This window comes from Phyllostomus discolor, chromosome 5, assembly GCF_004126475.2.
Source record: "Phyllostomus discolor isolate MPI-MPIP mPhyDis1 chromosome 5, mPhyDis1.pri.v3, whole genome shotgun sequence".
NCBI classification, from domain to species: Eukaryota; Metazoa; Chordata; class Mammalia; order Chiroptera; family Phyllostomidae; genus Phyllostomus; species Phyllostomus discolor.
This window is the reverse complement of record NC_040907.2, coordinates 53177478-53203303: the sequence shown is the minus strand read 5'-3', so window position 1 is coordinate 53203303 and position 25826 is coordinate 53177478. Positions and strand designations below refer to the sequence as shown.

Below are 25826 nucleotides of genomic sequence, written 5' to 3'. Positions count from 1 at the left end.
ATCTTCAAACATGTTTTATTTATAGCTTATGATCATTACATTGATTTGTATTTATCTAAAAAATATCAATTATATTCCCATTTCCTTTCATTCATTTTTATAAAAAGTAGACTAATTATTTGTCTAGAATTGATTTGATGAAACTTTCATACTTATAAACCTGGATTATAGAGCTTCAGATTACCCAGATAGAGAAAATAACTGGTGACATCATGCTTACCCTTGAATTTAATCCTAGTATTCTAGCTATTGGCATTTAGTCTTCTGCTCTGTAGACTAAGTTTCTAAATGAGCAGAATGGACAAAATGAAACTGGCTGAAGTATGTCATTTTTCACCCTCTGTGAAACACTATTCTGAGAGATTAATTTTGGGCAGGGTGCTAAGAAACAAATCACTTTGGGAATACCTATGTAGTCTCTCTCTTTTTTGGAGTCCTCATGGACATTAGTATACTAAATGTTCTGAGATTTCCTGTGATAAGGAACTGTATTTTAATTCATTTATGTGCACCCAGAACAACATTTCAAAGAGATGCCTGTTAACATCTCAGGAAGGTAGTTCCATGGAATCCACTTGGAGAAACACTGATCTCACTTCACAGATACAGCACAGGGACTAATTCCTGAATAACAGACAGTTGGTAGGACAACAAGCCCTACAGTCTGAGTCTTCAGATCCTGTTTTTGATTCCTTTATGCTAATTTGTGTTACCAAAAACCCACATACTCTGCAGTTAGAATTTAAACCAAGTGTATTTACATGACCATTAAAATTCACAGAAAGTAAAATAGGAATATTCCTTGCTGATATAACTAGCATGCATTGCCAGAAAGTTTCACAAACAGTGTATAGCTTTTAACATATCAGTGTTCAAAACATTGATTTTCATTTGTCATTTTGACTTTAATAAGTTTTTTATTAATCAAGCCTTAGGTTTCTTATTTCTCATTACTTTTATCATGTACGGAAAGAATTCTCCATCCCCCACTATTCCTGCAGAATAAGCAATAAATATATTTAAAAGAGAAAATTTAAAGTTGAGAATTTAGCTTTTTAAGAATATGCTACTTCATCATTATCTCTTTTTGTTATGCGTTTTTAATCTCCTTTAATAAACATAGATATATTTGTAATTTATGTTAATAATCATGCTGAAAGATGATTTAATTAATACCTTATTCAAGCAATAATCAGAAGCAGTTGGTAGATGTCAGACACTGTGCTAGGCTCTGAATCTATCAGCAGCAAGAAAATCCTTGAACTTAAGGAGTTGGTAATCAAGTTTACATATTGAAGCTCTGTTTAGTCTTAAAATAAATCAGAGCAAATACATATATTTGTTGGAGTATCCTTTGGTTGCCCCAACTACTCAATATTTGCTCTGCCTTCTTAAAATATTTACTTATATCTTGAGATATACATGGTTTACAAGTAAAATCAAATGAAAAGAAATTGAATTTATCCATTTTAATGTTGTCTTCAGCACATCTTCATCTTTAAAACAGAGTAAATATTCTGTATAGACAGGATGTGAACATATGCCTCCACACAGAAGTGTGATTTGTTGATAAGCCTGTTCTTTCCTTGGCAATAGCATAGTGAACTGAACCCAGCTGAACTGTGAAAACTAAATTGCAAGGACTCAACCATAAAAGCACGAAAGAGACTGACATCAAAGATGTGTATCATGATCTGGGCCACTGCTGACCTACAGCTGAGGTTTGGAGATTTTAGCTAACCTTACACCAATATTTTTTAATGCCAAACCTTTTTGGAAAAAGTGAATACAAAAGTACAAAAAACAAAACTAATAAAATATCTTTATTTAACACTAATGCAGAAGACCTATCTAGAGCAAATCACATCCGACTGATACTGGTACCTTGGGAAGAAGAAGGAGCTGGACTCTGTTCCGGGTCCTGGGAGTACCAAAGTGAGCAAAGTCTAAAAGTGAATAAGGCAGAAGAGTGTACGAGAAGACAGGCATTCTACTCTTTCTTCTATTTTTCTTTGAGGGGGCCTGCCTGACATTTGCTGCCCAAGTAAGTTGAATGGTGCCTGTGAAAATCATAGTTTTGGAAGTTTGGAAAATATGGTAGAATGGGTCAGGTATTTGTATTCAGTAGGCCTTGAGTTCAAATTTCTAGTTTGTAGCTTTGTAGTATTAATTTCCTTGAGATTTTCTATATTTTTATGTAAAATATAGGAACAGCAAAAGCTTTATAAAGGGTGTTATGCACCATTGAGTCAGCTCTGACTCCTGGGGTCCCTATGAATGAGTGATGCCCACACTCATTCTGTCTTCAACAGCTCTACACTGCTTCTGTCTACTCATGCCCAGGCCTTCTTTTATAGAGTCAAACCATCTCCTACTTGGTTTTTCTTCTCTTTCTGCTGCCTGCATTTTTCCCGGCATTGTTGCCATTTCCAGAGAACCCTCCTGTCTCGTGATATGCCAAAAGTAGCACAGCTTCACTTTTGTCATTTTGTCTCCAGCAATGCTTCTGGCTTCATTTGTTCCAGCACTCCCTTGTTCATCTTTCTGCTGGTCCAGGGTATTTGTAGAGTTCTCCTCCAATTCAATATTTCAAATGAATCACATTGCCCCTTTTCAGCCCTCTTCACTTTCCAATGTTAGCATCTACTTATAGTCGTTGGAAGTGTGAGGGTGTGGACGATCTTCGCCTTGGTCTGTGATGACACATCTCTGCCCTTAGTTTTCTTTCCTAATGTTTCCATTGCTGCCCTTCCAAATCTCTGCCTTTATAAAGTACTTTTGTGTAGTTGGTTAGTGTTTAGTATATTACTAATGATGAAATCATGGCAATCATTATATGATCATTTACTGTGTGTGGTTGACAGTTACAAGACTGCAATACTTTTTATTAGGATTGATTTTATGTTTGGACTTTGTATTTTTTGCAATGTGCTTGTATGGATTTTTGTTTTTAATACCTTGATCCCTCCAATTACCTTTTTGGAACACAGAAAAGCATGGATCATTGAAAGTGATGATGATTTTTCCAACACTTCCCTCATTCTCAATTTAATGTTGCTTAATTCTAGGTTCATTATCTGTGTGAATTATCCTGGTAATTACTTAGGTCAGCAAGATTTTTTGTGTGTTTTTTTTTCATTTTATTTAGGCTTATATCCAGCCAACTTTAAAATGCCTCTTTCAGTTTTTCAAAGCCTGAATTTATGAACTGTAGTGCATAATCTCTCAGATAACTTGGATTCATCATAATCATTATACAGTAAATCAATTTATGTTAAAACCCTTTTCCTTAAAGAAATTTCACCCTTCCTTGGCTTGACAAAAATACTTAGGATAGTTGGCTGTTAAATAACCATTTTTGATATCAATAAGAAACAGAGACATACAGTTTCACGGAATAAAAATATTCCTCCACACACACTAATTGAAAATGTAATGATGAGAAAGAAATGAACAACTGAAGCACTGTACTTTCCTAAGGCCCTAAGTGAGTAATAAATGGTGTCAGATGTTGTCCTGCATCCATACATTTAAAATTATTCAAGTAAGTTAGATTAAAATAGAATATTCAATAAGTATATTATTTTGAGGATAGAAATATTGGCTAGGCTCTAAAAACCTTATACAAAAATATTAGTTGGCTGAAGACAGAATTTGAATAAAGTGTTTAAAACAGTATCCTTGGTACTTAAATGGCATTTTCCAACTCAAAAAGACCAAAATATGGGTTTGCATTTTACAGTTTCAAAGGCTACAGGTTAGTGCACAAGATCATCTAGTTGGTCATTTTTTTTCTCTAATTAAAGCTTGCTGTATATAAGTAGTAACCTCAAGGAAGAACACTTAATGACATTAAAATGCAATGAGGTTGAAAGGGAGGAAGCTTGAGAGTACTATGAAAAGTTTCAATTTTACATGAATCTAATTCTTATGAAAGAACTAAAGATTATAGCATCTTTAGTTCTCTGTTGATTCTCCACTCCACTAAAACCTCTGAAAATGCTTACATCCTTAAACGATCAATCTACTGAAACTACTTTCAATAATGTCACTGAGAAACAACTGTCTATTTAAGGACCTGTTTTCAGTACTTCTTTGACTTCTCTATAGTACTAGACACTTAAGGATACCCATTTTTGTTAAAATTGCTCTTGGTTTTCATTAAAAAAATTTGTCATTATTCTCAATACTAAAATTAGTGGGATCTTTATGTTTCTGTTCTTGAAACTCCTTTTTATTTATAAAGTCCAACAGGATAACCATACTCACATCTATTATGAATAATTTTCATATACACTTGTTTATTAATGATTGCATTTATAATTACTTGTTAACCATTTCTTCCCAGTGAGGGAACCTCCACTTCAAATGCAGTATGTTTAAAAAGTAATTATTATCTCTATCCTCAAATGAAATCCTCTTTCTAATTTGCCCAAATTTAGGGAGTACATGTATATTTCTAGATGTCCAAGTTCAAATGATTGAAAAGACTGCTATTTGCTCACTCTTGTTTTGTGCTAGACCCCTCGTCTCTTTCAGACTAACAATTCCCCCTTGATCATGACTCTCCCATCTATCTTCTTTGAATTTTCTGCTGACAAGCTAGTGTTTCATAACCTTTGGTGAAGGTAATAGCTTCTAACTAAACATTTTGTCTGTTTTAAGCAACCTCACTATGTCGGCTGGGTAGGTTAGTTGGTTAGAGCATCATCCTGATATGCCAAGGTTGTGGGTTTGATCCCCAGTCAGGGCACATACAAGAAGCAGCCAATGAATGTATAAGTGGGTGGAACAACAAATCAGTGTCTTCCTCTCTCTTCCTTTCTCTTCCTAAAATCAATCAATTAAAAATTAAAAAAGAATAAATCCTCATTTCAAATCAGACTACACAGAAAGGATTTGTGATTTTCCTCTTTTATCTTCTCGTTGGGCTTTTTTAGCTATATACATCCCATTTTTTATAGTTTCCTATAATTTTATAATTTTATAATTTTTCTAATGCAAAGAAATATGTTCTCACCTTCACAAATGTCTATAAACCATTCTGCCCCTTATCACACTCTATCTCAGGTAAATATTCTGTGCATTCTCCATTCTTGATTATAAGATTATTGGAAGCAAGGGAATTATTTTGTCTTAATTTTCTAGTATACTTGAATAGTCAGAACTCAAAAGAAAATTTGTTTAGGGAACCGAAGTGGGAATTAACTCAAACTGTATCTCAAAATAACAATCTTGAATTTATCTTGAGGTATGATTATTTCTTAATGAGATTAGGCAAGTATAGCTCAGTTTCACCTTGTTTTCTGTATTTAAGTACAGAATTCAATTAGTAATGCTATTGGTGATTTTCCTGCCATAGTTGCCTGCCCATTAATAGCTTATTGAGATGACCAAGTCATTTCACAAGGGTCACTGAGCATCTGTTAGATAATGATGACTTTCAGCCATTACTAAAGATGAGAGATAAATGTTTCTTATTATTTGTAACACAATATAAGGTTGGGCAAGATCAAAAGTATACATTGCCAAAATGGTTTTCTTTAATTATTGCACCAAGGTGTATTTCAAAGAAATTTAATCCATTCATTTACTTGTGACTCAATAAAATGTAACCTTAAAGCCTATTAGTTTTTCATAAAGTCCTGTATTTATTTTTAAACTCATCTTTTCCCTTGTGTAGTAAGTGCATGAAAACAAAGCATGTCAACAAATTGCACTATGTTGATTTGAAGTCCTGAAATATGCATATGATAAACAAATGCTTTAGAGGAAACAAAGAGAAATATGATAGATTTTTCAACAGTTCATAATTGGAAAGGTCAATTAAAGACAGCAAAAGATGCATGTGTATATAAATAGGATATCCACGAAGTCCTTTTGAATCAGAAGCGAATCATGAATTAAGGAGCTCAGGAGACAAGCAAGCCAGGAAACAATAGCCCTGTGTGTTCAGTATTGATTGCAAAGACAATCATGAAATATTGGTAACAGAATAAAAGCTGAGGAAAGCGTGGTTCTATTTCTAACATGAATTTTACAAGGCAGTTTGTGCTTAACTAACTTGCTGGGCTGCTTGAAAATAATGCACTGTGAAAGATAAGAAAAGTGGATATAGTGCACTTCGATTTTCATAAAAGATTTTGACAGCTTCACGTGAGAGATTAATGACTGAGGTAGAGAATTGTAGAGTAAACGGTAAAGAGTTTCTCACATAGGAAATCAGCTCAGGAATAAGAGTCTTTTAGGAGGAAAATATTTCAAGTAAAAAAATTCAAATGTAATACCCTTTAAAATTACAGGGGCATAACATTTTATATTTCTAGTTTCAAAAAGCATCCAATTTCCATTCTTAACTCTTTTCTTCTCTAATCTACTACTACCATACATTTATTATGTTTAATTATGTTACCCAAATATGTATTATGTTAACTACAAAGTATGCTAAAATTAATTACTAGTGCATTCAGCAAGAAAATGCAAATAATTTTAAAGGCAGTGAATGACAAATTTATCTTTTGCTGAAAAATGAAAGACTGTTGCAAAGTAAGAACTCTGAACCAAATGACATAACTATTGATAATATTTAACCATGAACATGTTTGTAGATCACCAAAAAATTAATAACCTAAAAAATCATATCATTCCATCAAATTAAAACCAAATGAGAAAGGTTTTCAATATTTACACAATAAATTTTTTCATTTATTAATAAGTTTTTATGACACTTTCTCACCCACTCTTTATTTACATTAGCTCCCGAGTTTTTCTTTACATGTTCCAGAAATTTAGGAAAGAAAATACCATTATATGAGTGGCTTTCATTTGTTTTTTCTGAGGCAAGTGGCAGTGGTTCTACTTTCAGTGCCTGAAAGCTAGAATTTTCACATCATTGAATTATTTTTATAGTAAAGTGAAAAAGTGGGTGCAAGTAAACTCTGGAGACAGTGGGCATTACCCATTTGTTCCAAGTGATATATTCCAGTTTTTGAACCACGAAGAAAATCCAGAGATTTGTGTGTGTTCTTCAATCAAGGATAATTGGGAACCAAGTACAATGGGAGTAAGGTTGATGTCAACATTAACTCTGAGTTAAACCTGCCCTGACCTATTCCCACCCCATTCTTGTTTCTAACAGTTTGTGATTTCTTTTATGTGCCACTTTCACAGCACTTTTAGAGTTCTCATAGTATTAAAAATATTTTAAGCACTAATTATGGGACAGACAATGCACTCTTTCCTGGGCATCACAATGAATAAGTCAACAACTAGGGTCCTTTACAGTTTAGCATAGATGATAAGTGATGAAACAAAGGAGTGTGCAGTGTGGGGTAATGAAGCAAGATTGCTAATGTGCTGGGGCAGTGCAGGCTTTAGGAAAGGTCCACTGAACTTTTCTAGGCGCATGGAATAGAGAGGTCAGGGACCACTGCCCAAAGCAAGGATATCTGAGGTTGTGTGCTTAGGTCTTGTCGCATGAACATTTCAGTTGATCCTTAAAATAGCCCTTTCAAGGACATATTACTTTTCTCATTTTTGAAGAACCAAATGTGAAGACTTAGGAAAATTAAATAGTGCATAAATTTCTAAGGCTAGTAAGAGTCAGGGAGAGTTGTGACTCGACCCCCTATTGTTTGAATTCTTGGTACAATTATCTTTGGGGAAACCATATTAACCTTTTCCCAGATCCCAGTTCACCTAATTTTAGAGAACATTATAGTGATGATTTTCTTCTTTATTCTTCAGGCTGACTTTTTGAATGACTCAAGGAAATAATGACTGATATCATAGAATTCTGACCTTGAGAAGTCAGCCATGGGGATAGGAAAATAAGCAGCAATCTAGTGAGCAGAGGTCCAGCCAGAAATTCATGGCTGAAATTTCAGCATTTCATAAATCACAGCAGAGTTTTACATCCCTTGGAGGCACATTCTTTCCCCAGCCAGCCAGGCACTGGGATATGACAGGTCCAGCTGTCCACTAGAGACTACTGCTAGATCTTCCAGCAAGAGATGCATTGGCATTTGTGGAGGTTCTGGTACTTTCTATAGGAGAGAACTCAGATGTAATTAATATAAATTAAATGTTGGTTGCATATGCAAATTTTCTATCCTAGTAATTTTAAATACTCATTTTTACTTGTCAATCTTTGCATCAAATGTCTTCTTTTTTACACACAAACAGCTCGTGAAACACACATAAATCTGGAGACAGCAGAGATTTGACAATAATAAAAGAGTTGATCATGTAGAAAAGATAAGTATATTTTAGATTTCTGAAAGAGCAAAGAAAACCAAGAGATTGCCAATAAATATATTTAAAAATAAATATTTGAAGTCCATGGGTACTGGCTTAAATTTTTTTTGTTTAAATATTGAGTAAAAACAAATGAATAATTAAGCTTATGGGGATTTAGCAAAATAAAATATTGTTAGTAGTAGTTTTAAGGTATAATTATTTTTAATTTATAGATACATAGACAATCTCATCCAAGTTTTGTTTTGTTTTCAATAGATTTCCAACAACTTTAAACATAATCTTAAAACACAGAAAGAAGTTAAAAAACTTTTTGAAACAGCTATATTTTAAAAAGTATACATTTTTTATGTAGAATGTCTTTAGGGCACTAAATTAATCTGTAAATTAATATTCCAATAATTCTTATACAAATTCAGTCTTCTCTTTTCCTTACCACTAGGCAGGCAGAAGGTGAAGGTTAAAAAGGAGAAAAGTTGGAGACAAATATGCTAATAGCTTTAAATAAGGAGTTCACTAGCTGAACAATAGAAAAAGTATTCCAGGTATCAGAAAGTTTTAAATTATGGTATAAATACCCTAAGGGGCATGATGAGTTTCCAAAGCCTGTTCAGGAAAAGACAGTTTTTAAAAATTTCTTGATAGTCTTACAGTGGCCAGAGGGGAGAGAAGAGGGAATTTCAGGGGGGAATGGGTAGGGTTTACAGGAACAAATTTGGAGGACACATGGACAAAAACTAGGAGTGGGGGGTAATGGGGGGCAAGGGGGGAGGGTTGGGTGGGTGGGCTGGAATGGGAGGAGGGGGGAGAAAACTGTACTTGAACAATGATTAAAATAAAAAAAAATTACAATGATAAAAAAAAATTTCTTGATCTTAAATTTTCATATATGTTCTTTCCTAAAAGTGACCCACCTGAAAGTAAGTCTGTAGTTTAATTGGTTTCAGTTCCTAGTTCCTGCTTTTACAACTGTCTGTCACAAAATCTTTGGAACTTGCAGAATCATGTCACAGAGCATAGCCTAAAATATAAGATGTTCACATAACAGAACAAAGAGACTATTTAAAATGTTGTTGATGTTGAGACAATGAATAGACAATTTCTGACTTCTTTCAACATATCTACAGTAACTTTTAATAGGATTATACAATGACAGGGCATTAGGAATGATTTTTTGGTGATGAATTACTGTACTTACATCATTCTGAAGGAGTTAAAGATTTTAGTGATATCTCTGTAACAGGACTTCTTCCATTTCTATAATCCAGTGTAAGAAAAGTAAATTTCTCAGAATTAATTCTGGATCCTGTTTCATGTAAGGAAATAGTACGCTTAAGTGAACAAGAAATTTTGTCCATGTATCTAGATAAAACCACTTCATTAAGTCATCCAGCATTAACTATGTAAAATATAATATATATTTTAAAATATTTTTTAAAGATTTTATTTATTTATTTTTAGAGAGGGAAGGAAGGGAGATAAAGAGAGAGAGAGAGAAACATCTATGTGCGGTTGCTGGGGGCTATGGCCTGCAATCCAGGCATGTACCCTGGCTGGGAATCAAACCTGCGACACTTTGGTTCACAGCCCGCGCTCAATCCACTGAGCTACACCAGCCAGGGCTAAAAAATATTTATCAAAATGTGCAATATATATAATTTCATCAATTATATACCATTAATAATTGTAAAAATAACTTCATCTGAAATATTTTTATGCTTAAATACTCACAGTCACAACAACTTTTATAGATAATTTATATACTTAATTGTATTTGCAAAGATAATAAAGTATCAAGAAAAGACTTTAAAATAAAAAAATGTATTGGGATCAAATGTATGGCAGTCATGAAATGAAAATGTGAGTTTAAGGAGAAAAAGGAACCATGTAGCATTTCTTTTAAAGTAAAATGTGTTTGTCTTTTTAAGTGAATGATAGTGAATATCAAATCACTGTTATTAGGCATCCTTGGGCACATTTAAAAGGGAGAATTAATCAGTTTGATTTTTAGTAGCCATATTAATAGTAATCAGAAATTATATTTTTTTCAAATAACTCTACTTATTATAAAACTGTTAGGTGGAAAATTAAAAATGTAAAAGGGTTTATATAGTGTAGAAATCATTTCATTGGCTCTGAAAGCAAAAAGAAACAAATTGGCAACCTTCTATGTCATCTCCCTGAGCTTGGGAAGGTCACAGCACTCATGGAACCTTCAAAGGAAGATTCAGAGCCATGTCCTAGAGTTACGATAAAGTCATAAAACCTTACGATAATTATAAAATATTTACATTTATATTTTGTTTTATAAGTTTACAAATTCATCTCCCACAAACAGTCTCATTTGATCTTATACCAAAAAAGAAGTTATTCAGGACAGGTGATGCTATCTTTATTTTGCAAATAAATAACTAAAACTTCAATAGAAATTGTTACTTAACCCCCAAATTTTCTATTAAACCAGGGTGTTCATTCCTAAACTTAAGGTTTTAGTCTTGATATAATTTTTTACTAAGTTAGAAGTAATTTTTAATTTTGCAATTAGAGTTGACATACAACACTTGATTAGTTTCAGATGAACAACACAGTGATTATATATTTATATAAATTGGCAAAGTATACTTTTAAAAAAAATATTATACCTAAGCTCTCTTTTTCTATATGTTTTGCTTATAAGGTAGGGAAGTATAAAGGGAAACAAAGCCTTTCTGGAAGTGATGTCTCATTTATCTGCAAAATCATTTATTGTGAACCAACCCTATGCTATCACAATGCAGATAAACAAAGAGTCTATGCATGCTTCAATTACCTTCTCCCAATTATATTTTATAGTACAGGCTTTTTTGTTGTTATTGGTGGTGTTGGTAGTTTGTTTTGTTTTGTTTTTAAACAAAGTCAACTATAACAAGGTAGGTTAATATCAGTTAATTTTAATTACACAATTACCTGGTACATAGTACCATCCTGAACATATTAAATAAACTATTTTAATTCTCATAATAATAATATTAGGTCAATAATTTTACTAATGACATTATAGAGGTGAGAAAACTAAGGTGAGTGAAGTTGTTCCATGTTCTAGGCATAGTACAAAAGAAAGCTGACATTTGTGTTCCGATATTAACTATAATTAATTGCTATACTATGCTGCCTCTTGAAGACACTTTAGTCATCCATGTTATCTGCTAAGAGTTAAATTTGAGAATATTTTTAACTATTTACACGTTTTGAGAAAATAGTATCAGTTTAAAATTTGTTTTCAGGAAGCACTTGAAAAACAAAAACAAAACTACATTACTTTTTTCCCCCTCTCCGATACATGTTCTAGTATACTTTACAGCATAGCTCATGCTGAAATATTGTTTAGTCATTCTTTTCAAGAGAGAACAGATAAGTGTGTATTAATGGCTACTTTAGTTAATGATTGCAAATCTGATTTTAATTAATTGTACTATGTAGCCATATTTTATTCATAAAATAAATTTGTGCTCAGAATATATTATATTAGGAAAAATGAAAGAAAAATCCAGCAATGATCAGCAGAAAGTTTTAAAGATCAAAATAAGTAGAGATAATAATTCTTATAATATGTTTTATTTTAAAAATATCTATATTCACTAATGCAGTAAAGAAGTATGTATTTTTTTGTATATCCATTTTTATTATTTCATCATCTGCATCTATATGCAAATGGAACACTTTCTAATGACTTAAACACAATGGTGGTTGATGTAATGAAGTAGAGTAGCTGATACTGTCTTAAGTACAGAATTCCAGATTGTTTTTCCACTTGTTTTGAGAACAAGGTGTCTGCTGTACCTGGCTTCATCCCAAAGAGGATGAGGACAGAACAGAGAGGTTTGCCTGGAGCTTAGAGCTTTATCTCAGACACTTCTTCAGCCTGATTGTGTTTTCCCTCCCTGATGTCCTTATTTTCAACATCTCCTGCATGCATTTTGAATGTACTGCTCATTCCCTTTATAGCTCATGAGGTGAAAGTCCAACTTCTTCAGGAAGCATCTGCCAGGGACACAGCACTGCAGACAGAATTCTCCCCACAGCGGTTCAGAGCACCTGCTAGTTTACAGAAATCTTGAAGCCCTTCCAGATCCACACATCTCACATTCAAGTCCATGTGGGAGAAGCAAGCTGGTTTAGTTTAATTCAAAAACTAAAAAGTAGAAATGACAAAAACATTCCAGTTTGATTCTTGAGTAATGTCATTTGAACAAAACTAGTCCTAAACTGACTTCTTAAATATGTAACACCTTGTCCTTTTTCTAATCTCTGCCTCATTCATCAAGCCTGCATTCATGCATGCATCACACTTAATGTGAAGACAAGACCTACCTACTTCTTAAAAGGCTTTTGTGAGGGTTCAATGTGATCATGTATTAAAGTATTTCCTATTGCTCTTAACTCACAGTCATCATTCAGCAAATAAAATTTACTATTATTATCAAGACAAGAGGATGATAATTAGATTTAAGTAACAGGCCAATAACAAAGTTGTTTTACTATTCAGACTTTACTCTTTTCTTTGGTTATAATGTACCAGCTCTCTTTCACTCTTTCTAATACGTTTTACTTAATAAATGCTAATTTATATGTTGAATAATTTATAAATATTAAGCATCAGGAATGTAAAAATTCCTTGGTTTTGCCCTTTCTTAACACAGATATTTTGCTTAGAAGCTTGACTTAAATGAGCCCATGAAAAGAGTAAGATAAAGCAATTTGTAGTATTATAGAAAGTATGGTTTAATTACAAGTTGAAATAAGTGATTTTAATGTTTGAAATGTAGTGATTAATCCAAAATCAAATGTTAATGATTTTCTGGGCTTTGAAAATGTTGGGTTATAAATGTGATTTTTAATAAAGTGTTAAAGAATTTATATTTTGCAGTACAGTAAGGCTAAAAGTATAAATTTACACTGTCACTTCATTGCATTAAATTTTCCACCTTTTAGGAATTAGGTATAGTTTTCATTAAAAAGGCAAGAAAAACTTTATTGATTTCAGGTTTTTCCCTCTGATTTACAATATTAAAATAATTAAGTTGTTTGAGGGTTTGTTCTTATAATTAGATAGCAGATGATAACTTTCAATCTTTTATCCAAGATATTTTTAATATAGCTTTATTATTATAAAGAAGTGCTAGAAGAAAATACACAGGAAATAAATTTCATTCTCTAATTGTTTCTGCCACAAATAAGCTTTTGTCATAATAGTAGTAAAAGAGAACTTAAAATATTAAATCAATCATAATATTATATACAATATTATATACATGATCTGGCATATGCATAACTTTTATTAGTTTATATTTAACATCATATAGTTAGATGAACATCATATAGTTAGATGTGTAGACATATCAAACTATATCTGTATCTATATACCTATCTCTCTATCTACCTGTGATGTTATCTAGTAAAAACTTGCATGAAAGACATTAAGAAGAAAGTACCTTAAAAACAAAGACAAATGGGAGAGGAGACAGAATTTTGTGTTTCATTTAATCTCTGCTTTACTTCCCTTACCTCACTGCATCCTGGAAGCCAGGAATATCAAAGTTCTCTTTGTATGCAGAATTAGCCTGAAGGTTGTATGAGGTTCTGAATTTTTTTAAAAAAAAATTCTGTATTCTTTTGAAAATTCTGTCAAATTTAGAACTTTGTGATACAATGAAAAGACAGCTGTGAAGGTAGCTAGCCAATTCCTCCATAGGAATATTGTTTTCACATGGTTTAGTTTTGAATCCAGGGAAATTGCATTTTTCTTCTTTTATTAGTTAGTACCTTTAATAGATACTTTCATTAATCAACTTGTCTGGAGAAAAGCTGGTCTCTTTCCATAAAGCTGAATAAATCCTGCTGTGTGGAGTATCAGTAATGGTGCTAAGGCTTATGTTTTTGGAAAGTGTTATAGGGCATTAGAGATATGAAAGTGAAACAAATCATTTCTCAGTGGCCATAGGCACTTTTCCCTAGTAGAGCTTTAAAAAACAATAAATAACCTAAGTATGCTAATTTCTACTAAACTCTCTGATGTTCCACTTTCACATTTAATTACCACAAAAGATAATATTGCAGACAGTGTCAGTTAGAGTTATGCCAACATTAGTTTGACCAACTCTCATTTCACCAAATAGGACATATTACCCCCCAATAGGGACCTGCCTAACATGTTGTAACATCATTTATAAAGGACCTTCTTAAGAGAGTTCAGAAGTAAATGCAATTTTTAATAGAAAAGCATTAACTATATTAAGCTGGGGTAGATATAATTAACAACTGTGAAAGAAAATGAAATATTCAGGCTATTTTCTATATATCTCCAACAGCCAGATGTTTGAAATTATGTATGCAAAACATCCAGGTGACTGAATGAAAATTGAAGTATTTGCCATATATTTATTATAATATTAATACAGCTTATGCTGAGGAGTGTATTTTTGAATTGCTTTATTCATTCCCCTATAAAGTAGGTAATCTAGCAGATTTTTAAAAAAGAAATAAAGAAAACACTTTCAAGATAATGCATGCCATACTCAATTAAATGATTCATTCATTATTAAACATTTTTATTCTGCTTATTTTATTTTATCTTATTTTATTTTAAAAAAAACTACTTCGGGTGCCACTGTTACCACTTATCTCTTTTTTATAAATTTTATTTTATTCTTGTTTATTCTGTTAGAGTTGTCCCGATTTTCCCCCTTTGCCCTCCTCGATCCTGCCCCACCCCTGCTCCCACAGTTCATCCCCACCCCATTGTCCATGTCCATGGCTCATTCATGCATGTTCTTTGACTAGTTCCTTCCCCTTCTTTCCACCATCCCCCCCACTCTCTTTCCTATGACGGCTATCAGTCTGTTCCCTGTTTCTATGCCTCCAGTTCAGTTTTGCTCATTAGTTTATTTTGTTGATTTGACTCCTCTTATAAGTGATATCATATGGCATTTGTCTTTTACTGACTAGCTTATTTCACTTAGCATAATAGTCTCCAGTTCCATCATGCTGTTGCAAAGGGTAGGAGTTCCTCCTTCTTTCTTTCTGCTGCATAGTATTCCACTGTATAAATGTACCACAGGTTTTTTTTTTTCATTCATTCCTCTACTGATGGACACTTAAGCTGTTCCCAACACTTCACTATTGTAAATAATGCTGCTATAAACATCAGGGTGCATAAATTCTTTTGAAGTGGTGTTTCGGGACTCTTAAGGTATATTCCCAGCAGTGAAATCCCTGGATCAAAAGGTAGTTCCATTTTTAATTTTTGAGGAAATTCCATACTGTTTTCCACAGTGGCTGTACCAGTCTGCATTCCACCAACAGTGTACTAGGGTTTCCTTTTCTCCACAGCCTCTCTAGCACTTGTTTGTTGATTTATTAATGATGGCCATTCTGACTGGTGTGAGGTGAGATTTCATTGTTTTTAATTTGTATCTCTCTGATGGCTAGTGATGCTGAGCATACTTTCATATGTCTCTGGGCCTTCTGTATGTCCTCCCTGGAGAATTGTCTATTCAAGTCCTCATCCCATTTTTTGATTGGACTGTTTGTCTTCCTTTTGTGGAGTTGTGTGAGTTCTTTCTATATTTTGGAAATTAAACCTTGTTTGATATATCATTGGCAAATATATTTCCCCATACAGTGGGCTCCCTTTTCATTTTGATAACAGTTTCTTTAGCTGTGCAGAAGATTTTTAATTTGATGTAGTTCCATTTGTTTACTTTTCCTTTCTTTTCTTTGCCCTAGAAGATATATCATCAAATATATTGCTACATGGGATATCTGAAATTTTTCTGCCTATGCTTTCCTCTGGGAATTTTATGGTATCACAACTTATGTTTGTCTTTTATCCATTTTGAGTTTATTCTGAGGTATGGTACAAGTTGATGGACCTATTTCAATTTTTTTGCGTGTACCAGTCCAGTTCTCCCAACACCATTTATTAAAGAGGCTATTTTTGCTCCATTGTATGTTCATGACCCCTTTGTCAAATATTAAATTACCACAGAGACATGGATTTATTTCTGGGCTCTCTATTCTGTTCTATTGATCTATGTGTCTGTTGGAAGTCCTAGCCACAGCTATCAGACAAGAAGAAATAAAAGGCATCCAAATTGGAAAAGAGGAAGTAAAACTGCATTATTTGCAGATGACATGATAGGGTACATGGAAAACCCTATAAGCTCCCCCCAAAATCTACTTGCCCTAAAAGTGAACTTGGCAAAGTAGCAAGATACAAAGTCAATATTCAGAAATCAATGGCATTTTTGTACACCAACTAAGAAAAAAATACCATTTACTGTAGCAACAACAAAAAAAATCAAAGTACTAGAAATAAACTTACCCGAGAAGGTAAAAGACCTACCTTTAGTCAGAAACTACAGAATGCTAAAGAAAGAAATTGAAGAAGATACACATACGTGGAAGTATATACTCTGTCCATGGATTAGAAGAATTAACATCATTAAAGTGGCTATACTGCCCAAAGAAATTTATAGATTCAATTTAATGCCTATTAAAATGTTAATGGCATATTTCACAGATCTAGAACAAATATTTTGAAAATTTATATGGAACCCAAAAAGACCCTGAATAGCCACAGCAATCTTGAGAAAGAAGAACAAAGTTAGAGGGGTCACAGTACCTAATGTCAAACGATACTATAAGTCCATTGTAATCAGGACAGGCTGGCACTGATCACTTGACTGTCTATACTGCAAAGGGATCCTAAGCTCAGTAGCTCCTAAACTGTCCATTTTGAAATCTAGGGGAAATAAAGGTCCTAGTTTGTTAGCATAGAATTTTGGCTTCATTTTGCTGCCTTTAATGACCTGACTGTCTTTGCTTCACCAGCCTCTCCCTCACACACAAAGTCCTCCATCCTAAACAGAGAGAACACCTCATCCTTGTGGCTGACTCTAAGAGTACACAGCATGGTCTAGCACCATAGCTTATAGCACTAAATAAAAAGAGTTCAGGCTGACTGCCTTTGTTCAAGATACAATTTCAGTGCCTTCATTTCTTCATCAGTAAGATGAAGATATAGGTCTCAGGTCATAGGATGACAGGAAGGTCAACATAAAGTGCCTAACAAAGTGTGTAACACATACTAAACAGAATGTTTAATGGTTTAAGGTGGTTCCTGAAGTATAGAATCAAAGGTTATAGTTTTTTTCTTATTTCAAGCAGTTCTGAGCCCAACTCACCTCTCCCCATACCTACCAGTTTACTTCACTAGTTGAGCGTGGTCTGTTGACTCAAATTGCTTACTTAGTTCATTCCATGTCTCACACAGAAGGTTTTGTATGTGCCACAGGTTTTTGCATTTAATTATGTCTTATCATAATGCACACATTCTTTGCTTTCCCAATGACATTGCACTTTGGAACTCTGATACACTTTATCATATTATTCCTCCTAAAAATGTCTTAATTTTCTGTCTTCATTTATCCACTCAACAAATATTTACATTTATTTTCCATTATGTGTAATACCTTGGAATATACAGAAGTGAACAAATAAATACAGTCTGTAGATCTTACTTTTAACAGGAAGAAACACTAAGTAATCAATCAGGTAAATGCTAATTATACCTTAATATAAATAAATAAATAAATAAATAAATAAATAAATAAATAAAATATGCCTGGTAGGAGTGAGAACAGTTTTTGCTATTTAATACAATATTAGGTAATTCAGTGAAGACTTAAAAGTGATAGGAATAATTCACCAGAACTCTTGGGGAAGAGAGGTCCACATGGAAGAAAGAGCAAAAGCAAACTTCCTTGGGCAAAAAAAAAAATGCATGACTTGTTGGAAACACATCCAGAGGGCCACTGTTGAGAGCAGAACATACTGGGAAAGAGTTGTAGTGGATAAAGTCAGAAAAGTATCAAAGGATAAAATAATATATGCTCATTGGTCATTATCGAGAATTGAATGTTATGTGTGAAATAGGAAGATGATCTGGAGTTGATCTGATTGTAACTCTAAAAAATTATTGTGTAATTGTGGGGAGAATGGTCCTGGCTACAAGGGTCATGTGGAGAAGTTAAAGAAGCTCTGTCAAGTACAATTATAACAACAATTTAATTATATTTACTAACTTCCTTTCTGTATTATGGCTATTCATTCATATACTCTATCATCTTTGCTAAATTATAATTTCTGTTTGAGGTAGGATTACAGAAGATTTATATATTTAGACATTATAGTTCTTATAGCAAGAAAAAAGACTTTTGGTGCCCAAAGAGTGCAAAGCTAAACTACCACCACTTCCCATCCTTCTTCTACCTCCTCTTCCATACCATGATTACTTTCCTTGCATTCCAGAATCCCTTGTTAATACAGCATACTCATGTCAGGCAGTATCCCTTTGCTTTGTAAAGGGGGAAAATAGCGTTAAATGTGGAAGTAGATATGTAGAAGACATAGGTCTTATTCACAAAGAATCAGATTTGTGCATTTGCCTATTTTATATGTTTTATATGGTTATCTTATAGTTACAACACTTTTACTCTATATTAGTATCTTATGCTTCTTTATAAAATATAAAACCTTGCTACCCCTAATTTATAAAATTTCATATGTGATGATCTAAATTATCTCAGTTCTAACTAAGTAGTTTTAATTAAGAAGAGTTCTATAGCAATACAAGAAAATAATATAAAAATGTGTTGTTGTTTTTTTCTCCTGAGTCTCATTCTAGGGATTTTCTAATGTATGTCTTAAAAAGCTTTGGGTTGGGACCAATACCAATTAGGAAAGATAGTTATGTAAGCCCAGAAGACATAAAGGGGTGTCTCTCTTTTTTTTTACCATGCAGAAGTTAACTTCTCTTTTCTCCTGATGGTCTGACGTGCCAGAACAGAGGGAGAGTGCATATGTTAGGACTAGAAGTTATAACCCAGATCAGGCTTATGAGAGTTCTAGTATCCAAAGGCTCACTAATCCCCGTGGTTCTCTAACCCCACGACCCCACACACACATGAAGGTAAAGCTGCCACTGCCTCTAGGGAAAGGGAAGTACCAGTCAGAGTGTTCAAAATCAGACTTTCATGGTAAAATATCTGTTAATAATTAATTTTCTGCTTCTTTTAGAATAGGACGGGTTAAGCAGTTGGTCACATTCAGTAAATAAGAAATTACTTGCAGTAATTTCTGCAACATTCTAATCATCTTGCCATTTCTGAAACCTATTTTAAAAGTCTTTGATCTGCATTATGGTGCAAAGGACATTGGATGTAGAAATATTAAACTTGATTATAAATTCAACTTTGCCACTCACTGATAGCATGACTAGGACAAGTCATATAACCTACACATTACAGTTATTTTCTAGTGGTGAATTGGACATAGCAACCCATACCCTACGAGGTTGTTATAAGCACCAGATAGAAGAACATGTGAAGGCCATGAATGCAGAAGTCACACAACAAACACTTCATGAAACCAGATAGTAAATACAAACATTGGAATTATCACCACCCTGGTAGTGATATCTTAGTGTTCTACCCAAATGTGATCTTGTGAAATGGAAACAATGTCTCCTCTATCTTCTTTCTGCATATTATTAAGAATGGCGATGTGCTATAATTGTTTAATTATATCATTAAAGTGGGTTTTATTTTCTTCATTAAAAAACATAAGTAAAAGCTTTCCAATTAACAGTGACCTTTATGACTTCTACTAGTTTGGATTCTGTAGATGGTGAAGCTGACTACAAATTAGATTCTGCAATGTACCCAGTTCCTTATTTTTTTTTTCACCCACTGATTAGTTTCATACAATCTGAAGCAGCCTGCCCTGTTGTTTCAGCTTGCAATTTGTAGCAATCTCATACTGCGTTCAATCCCCGAAGGTGTTCTGTAGAAATGCTGTCAAACTATTTTGATGTATGTGTATTTTCGTTTTGTAGCTGTTCTTTGTACTCATTTAAGAGAATCAGTCTTTAATTTGTATCAGAACATTTTCAAGATGAAACACAGAATTTCAGGTCTCAGCAAAATCACTGACATGTGACCACAGCCTTCTGTTTTAAATCTCGAGTTGCCTGACTTCTATTAGATACAAAGCTATATTTTTGAACCTTGTTTTAAAATACAACTGAATAAATGGCTTCAAACTTGGCCTTAAAATGTATTATATGTCATCATGCTTACCATCATCATCTGGTTCCAGTTTACCTTTCCAGTTTCATCGCTCATCCCTCCCCTTTTCCCAGGCTTATTGGTACCTCATTGTAATGCCTGATTCTCTCTCTCAGCTTTCCTTGGTCTTGCCAACATACAGCACCTGTGTCTAGAAAGCCATGTCTTCCACTTCTCACCCACTTTATCTCAGGCATTTCTTGTCCTATCCCAGAAAGCCTTTTTCTATACCCAAACACCTATTCTGAGTCAAGTAACCTTCTTTTGTCTCTCATGATCATTTTGTTTGAGTTAATAAAATTATTTTTCTTATAGTATTAAATGCATTGCTTGGTTGTGTTTCTTACTAGACTAGAAGAGTGAGGCCAATACTTTTTTGAGTCCATAAATAGTAGATGCTTCATAAATGTTTATTGGATAAATGAATGCTACCTGGAAAAACTGTTGGTCAGTTTACTGAAAAGATAGCAATAATTTGCTACTAAAGTTATTCTATTGAAATTGCTATATTTAATTACAACAGCAATATTGTCAGTGAAATGCAGTGTATAGTGTTAGCATGCAAACTTACCACTCTGCTAATGCAGGTGATTTTAAAAATAGCAAGTATATACCATTCTGTGCTTTCTGCATCTGGTTCATTATACTTAGGGTTGGACTGGATTGAATGAGGCTGACTCATAGACTTTTCCTACTACTTATAATTTCAAAGAACAAAATGTGTTAATGTCAAAAATTTTATGTGAACTAATCTAACCTTATTTTAATTTACTTGTCATCCACAAGAAATGCAAACTGATTTTGACAAGACTTGCATTAAAATGCACAGACATACAAAACAAAACAAAACTGTGTGCAGGTATTGTTTCATATTTGTATTGGGAATGGAAGACATACCAGTGTATTCATGTCTCCTGTGTTTATGTCTGACATTTGCATTTGATGAAGTGCTATAATCTAGCATATGAAAATACAGTCAGAACAAAGATAATGGCTCTCATTTTCATTTTGATTAATAGTGTTCTGTTTCTGATCATTTGTAGGTGTTATTTGGAAGATGGAGGTTCAAAGGGTGCCTGGCTGAACCGGTCAAGTATTATTTTTGCTGGAGGTGATAAGTGGTCAGTGGACCCTCGAGTTTCAATTTCAACATTGAATAAAAGGGACTACAGTCTGCAGATACAGAATGTAGATGTGACGGATGATGGCCCATACACGTGTTCTGTTCAGACTCAACATACGCCGAGAACAATGCAGGTGCATCTAACTGTGCAAGGTATGCATTTCCATAACCATTGTATTGTGAAGGAATACAGTTATAAATGTTCAATATTTAGATATAAAAGTGACTCAGAAGTAACTGACAATGTTGAAAGATATGTTTACACTGTCTTCAAGGATTTATGTTCCTAGATTCCATTAAGTGTAATGACTATTACAGTCATACAACTCCTCACTTGCCAATATCAAAATTTATCCATTAACACCACATTATAATTTTTTGTGTATGATTCACTTTGTATCTTTCCTTGAGTTACTCTTTCAATACATTGTTGAGAACCCATGATTGATACATTAAAATAAATATTTGATAACCTGTTATGGATACATTAAAACATGAGAACTTTTTGAAATATGGATAGTAACTCCTTAGAAGTGATTCTCCAGCTTTCTAACACTCTGTCTCAATCCAACTTCTGTACACTTTGATTAAAGTCACAATGAAAAGAAACAGCCTTCTATAAATACTTAATTTAAGTATAGAGTAATTGAAAAAATATGGTACACAATGCTTTATACTTTGATGTACTTTCAGTGGCTCATTTATCATTTCGGCTAACTTGCAATCTCCAAATACAAACAAAATCATTAAATTATATTATTTTTCTTGCACACTTAAATTTAAGAGCATATTTATCTTGAACACAAATATTTTTCAAGAAAATGAAATTATGTTGCTAATAGAATAGAAAATGTATATTTTCAGCCCTTTACATTATTTTCTCATGCATTTTAGATTAATCATGTGTTCATTGCATAGAAATATTGTGCTGTGGAACTCAAAATGACATTGCAGCATCTCTAAGAAAAATTAATAACAAGTTATATAATGTGGTGCAAGCGAATACATGTTTCATTCCTACTGGAATGCTGAGTAAGCAAGTTATTTGTATTACCTCTGAGTTTACCCTTTAAATAATTAACACTAACTGTTAATTTATGTGCATGGCTTACATCTGGAAAATATTGTTAATCTATAATTTTATTAACTGAGCTTTATTTCCTTACATAAATGTAAACCTAAATTGAAATACAGCTTCAATTATTAGTAAATATTTTAACTTTGTGATAAAAATTAAACTTATTAATTAAACAATTAACTTTGTGGAAGTAAATATAAATTGACAATTACATCAGTGAATTTCCACAATGGCTTTTCTTATTGCAGATCACTGCAGACAGTAAAACGTCCCTCATTTAATAGCATAGGAGAATATCATAGTTTCCACCAAAGTCTGTCTTTGTTCAGAGATTATCCAGAGATTTCCAATGGCAGGAGTTTGTCTAGTTTTAAAAACTGACACGAGATTACAAGTCTTAAACATGTTTCTCCTGTTACCCAGGCCTAACCCTAACCACGTCTTCAGTTCAGGTCCCTTTGACTTGAGTTTCTTGCTCAGAGACTATGAAGGATTCTTATTACATAAGAAAAAGCAAACTTGTACAGTAATATATTGGAGTCACTTGAGATACAGACTTTTTACTTCCTATAGATTTAAATGATGTGTTTCTAGATACATTAAGTCCTCTTTTCTTTTTTCCATTCTTTCTTGTTTCATGTTAGGCCCAGATTTTTAAACCAGACTATGGATATACAAACCCTGCCCAGGCACTTGTTTAATTTCCATAGGATTTCTTTTTAACTTCATATTATGTAGATTGTTTTAATATAGTACACATTCTGGTTTGTTTGTGTTTTTTTTTTAACATTTGGATGGTGGGTTTTTCTTTTTTCTTTTTTTATTTTTTAGATTTTATTTATTTATTTATTTTTAGAGAGGGAAGGGAGAGAGAGAGAGAAAGAGAGAGAGAGAGGCATCAATGTGCGGTTGCTGGAGGGTCATGGCCTGCAACCCAGGCATGTACCCTGACTGGGAATCAAACCTGCAACACTTTGGTTCGCAGCCTGCGCTCAATCCTCTGAGCTACGCCAGCCAGGGCTTAATATAGTACACATTCTTAAAGCTGTTACATGCGTTACTCTGTCACTCTTTTTTGCTGGCCATTTGATGATGGTGACATTTTGGGCACTATTTCATGGAATACATATTAGGAATGCACTTAGTGAATGTTTTATCACTATAATATTTTGTTCCTCTAGAAAAAGAAAATTTCTGTTACTGTTTTGAAAGTATGTACTTGGGTCAAATTAAAAGCTAATAATTTTACAGTATTCATGAACATAATTACATATTAGGAGTTGATTGGCATGTGAACAGTTTTCCAATTACATTAATAAAGTTCAGGGAATACATACACTAATAGGCTTGTCAGTCAGTTCAAGAACTAAGTAAATGTCATAAAAAGTCACCCCTACTTAAGCTACATTTCCATCTCAAAGAACAAAAATAAACTGATATGTTCACCTCTTCAGTCTATAGATTGGTTTGGTTGTCTGCCACACAGATGTATCTGGATAGTTTTGAAGTGCATGTTCTTTGCCTAAAAATTTGTTAAGCCTTTACTTACCAGGATAAAGAAACTTAGCAAGCAAAAGGAGAATATGAATCACTGATGCTGAACAAATATTGGCTGATAAAAATAAAGCTCATCTTTAATTGTTGCAGCCATGTACCCAAGGGAGCTACTTAAAAATAAAATCATTTTAGAAATGGGATAATAAGAAGGATATCTTGTTAAGGCAGACATTGTAATGGGAAATTTGTTGGTGCTATTGGTTTCTTAGAGCTATTAATGTCAACGAATAAACCAATGAGGAAGAAAAACACTGGAATACAAGTTGGAAAACCTGGATTCCAATTCTGAAATTTTTCTCATGAAATGGGTAATTATCCAGCCTCTCTAAACTCTAATTTTCTCATTTGAAAGATGAGAACTCAGTACATTTTAAGGTCCATAGCAGTGAAAATCAAAAAGACCGATGACAAAAAAAAAGTTCACTTTGATTTTCTGCTTTTGATTTGAAATGAAAAAAGTGGTTTAAGTTAAAAATGAAAAAAAATTCCACAACACTTGTATTATGCACTGTGCAAACTAATTTTTACATAGTAGCACCTAGCATTTACTCCAAAAATATGCTTTGTTTGTCTCCATATTTTTCTTTCACCATCTGAGCAAAACAATGTGTTTACTCATGGAATTTGAAGAATGTGGTGAATTGGAGTTTTGCTTCAAGAGGATGAAAATTGGCTTAATTACTGAAAAAAATACTACATGAAAAAAATATTTATAATACTGATAAATTGAATTACCTAATTGCTCCCTGTTTCAACTATTTTGTGCAGAATTTACTAAAAGTAATCTTTCTTGGTCTTGAGTATGAAAATGTACAAGGCTGTAGCACTAGTTATGAAGTCAGAGATTCCTTTTATAATACTGGAATGGTCAGAAACATGAAGTGTAAATATTGTCCACTCAAAAAAGGATGGTTCTTACTTTGAGTCCAGGTTGGAAGTCTAGGTTGTTTGCAGCACATAGTGGACTCTGGCAGGTGATGTATAACAGTTAAATATATACACAACAGCCCTAGACAACACCTTGGTTGCAGCCCTATGAGACTATGAATGCAGACTCAGCGATGTGCCTGGACAGAAACTGAGATAATAAATATATGTTGTCTTAAGATCCACCCACCCCACCACACACAATATATAGACTGTTTATCACTCCACTTGTACCCTTTCAGGAAGATGCATCATAGTTTTCTCTAGGTAGAGTGAAAGATCTGACTAGCATATAACTCTCTGGCCAAAATAACTTCTTGTGTATTTAACTTTCCCAGTGATCACTAATTACATCAGGGTATGTGATTACCTAAAATATTTGTTGTAGATGGGGTGCTATATTTCCTTTTCCAAAGATGGGCTTGTGAAGTGTCATCAGCAGACTTTATTTAGTGGTCAACTCTCTCAAGGACAGCCTCAGCGCTAGCTAACCTTTGCCTAGGGCAACCAACAGCTGATGACTGGATGAACCAGGGAGTAAAGAGACCCCTCTGTTTCAGCCTAAGAAGGTAAGTCAGATGGGCCATGGGCTCCAGATAGCTGAAGCTGTTAGCTTATCTCCTTCCTTTATTCAAACTTACTTTCTTCTTCCTCCAGGGATTTGTCATAAAGATATTTCCTAATAAATACCCTGCACTGTAAACTCCATCTTATTCCA

At 33.5% G+C, this 25826-nt stretch overlaps 1 protein-coding gene across 1 annotated transcript in view; it reads left to right on the top strand.

Annotated features, from left to right (window-relative positions):
- NEGR1 (neuronal growth regulator 1) overlaps positions 1 to 25826 on the top strand; it is an 838303-nt gene that overhangs the window by 298686 nt on the left and 513791 nt on the right. Inside the window, exon 2 of the mRNA XM_028513898.2 lies at positions 21467 to 21699. Within this exon, the coding sequence (XP_028369699.1) occupies positions 21467 to 21699 (233 nt within the window). The remainder of the gene's footprint in view (positions 1 to 21466; positions 21700 to 25826) is intronic.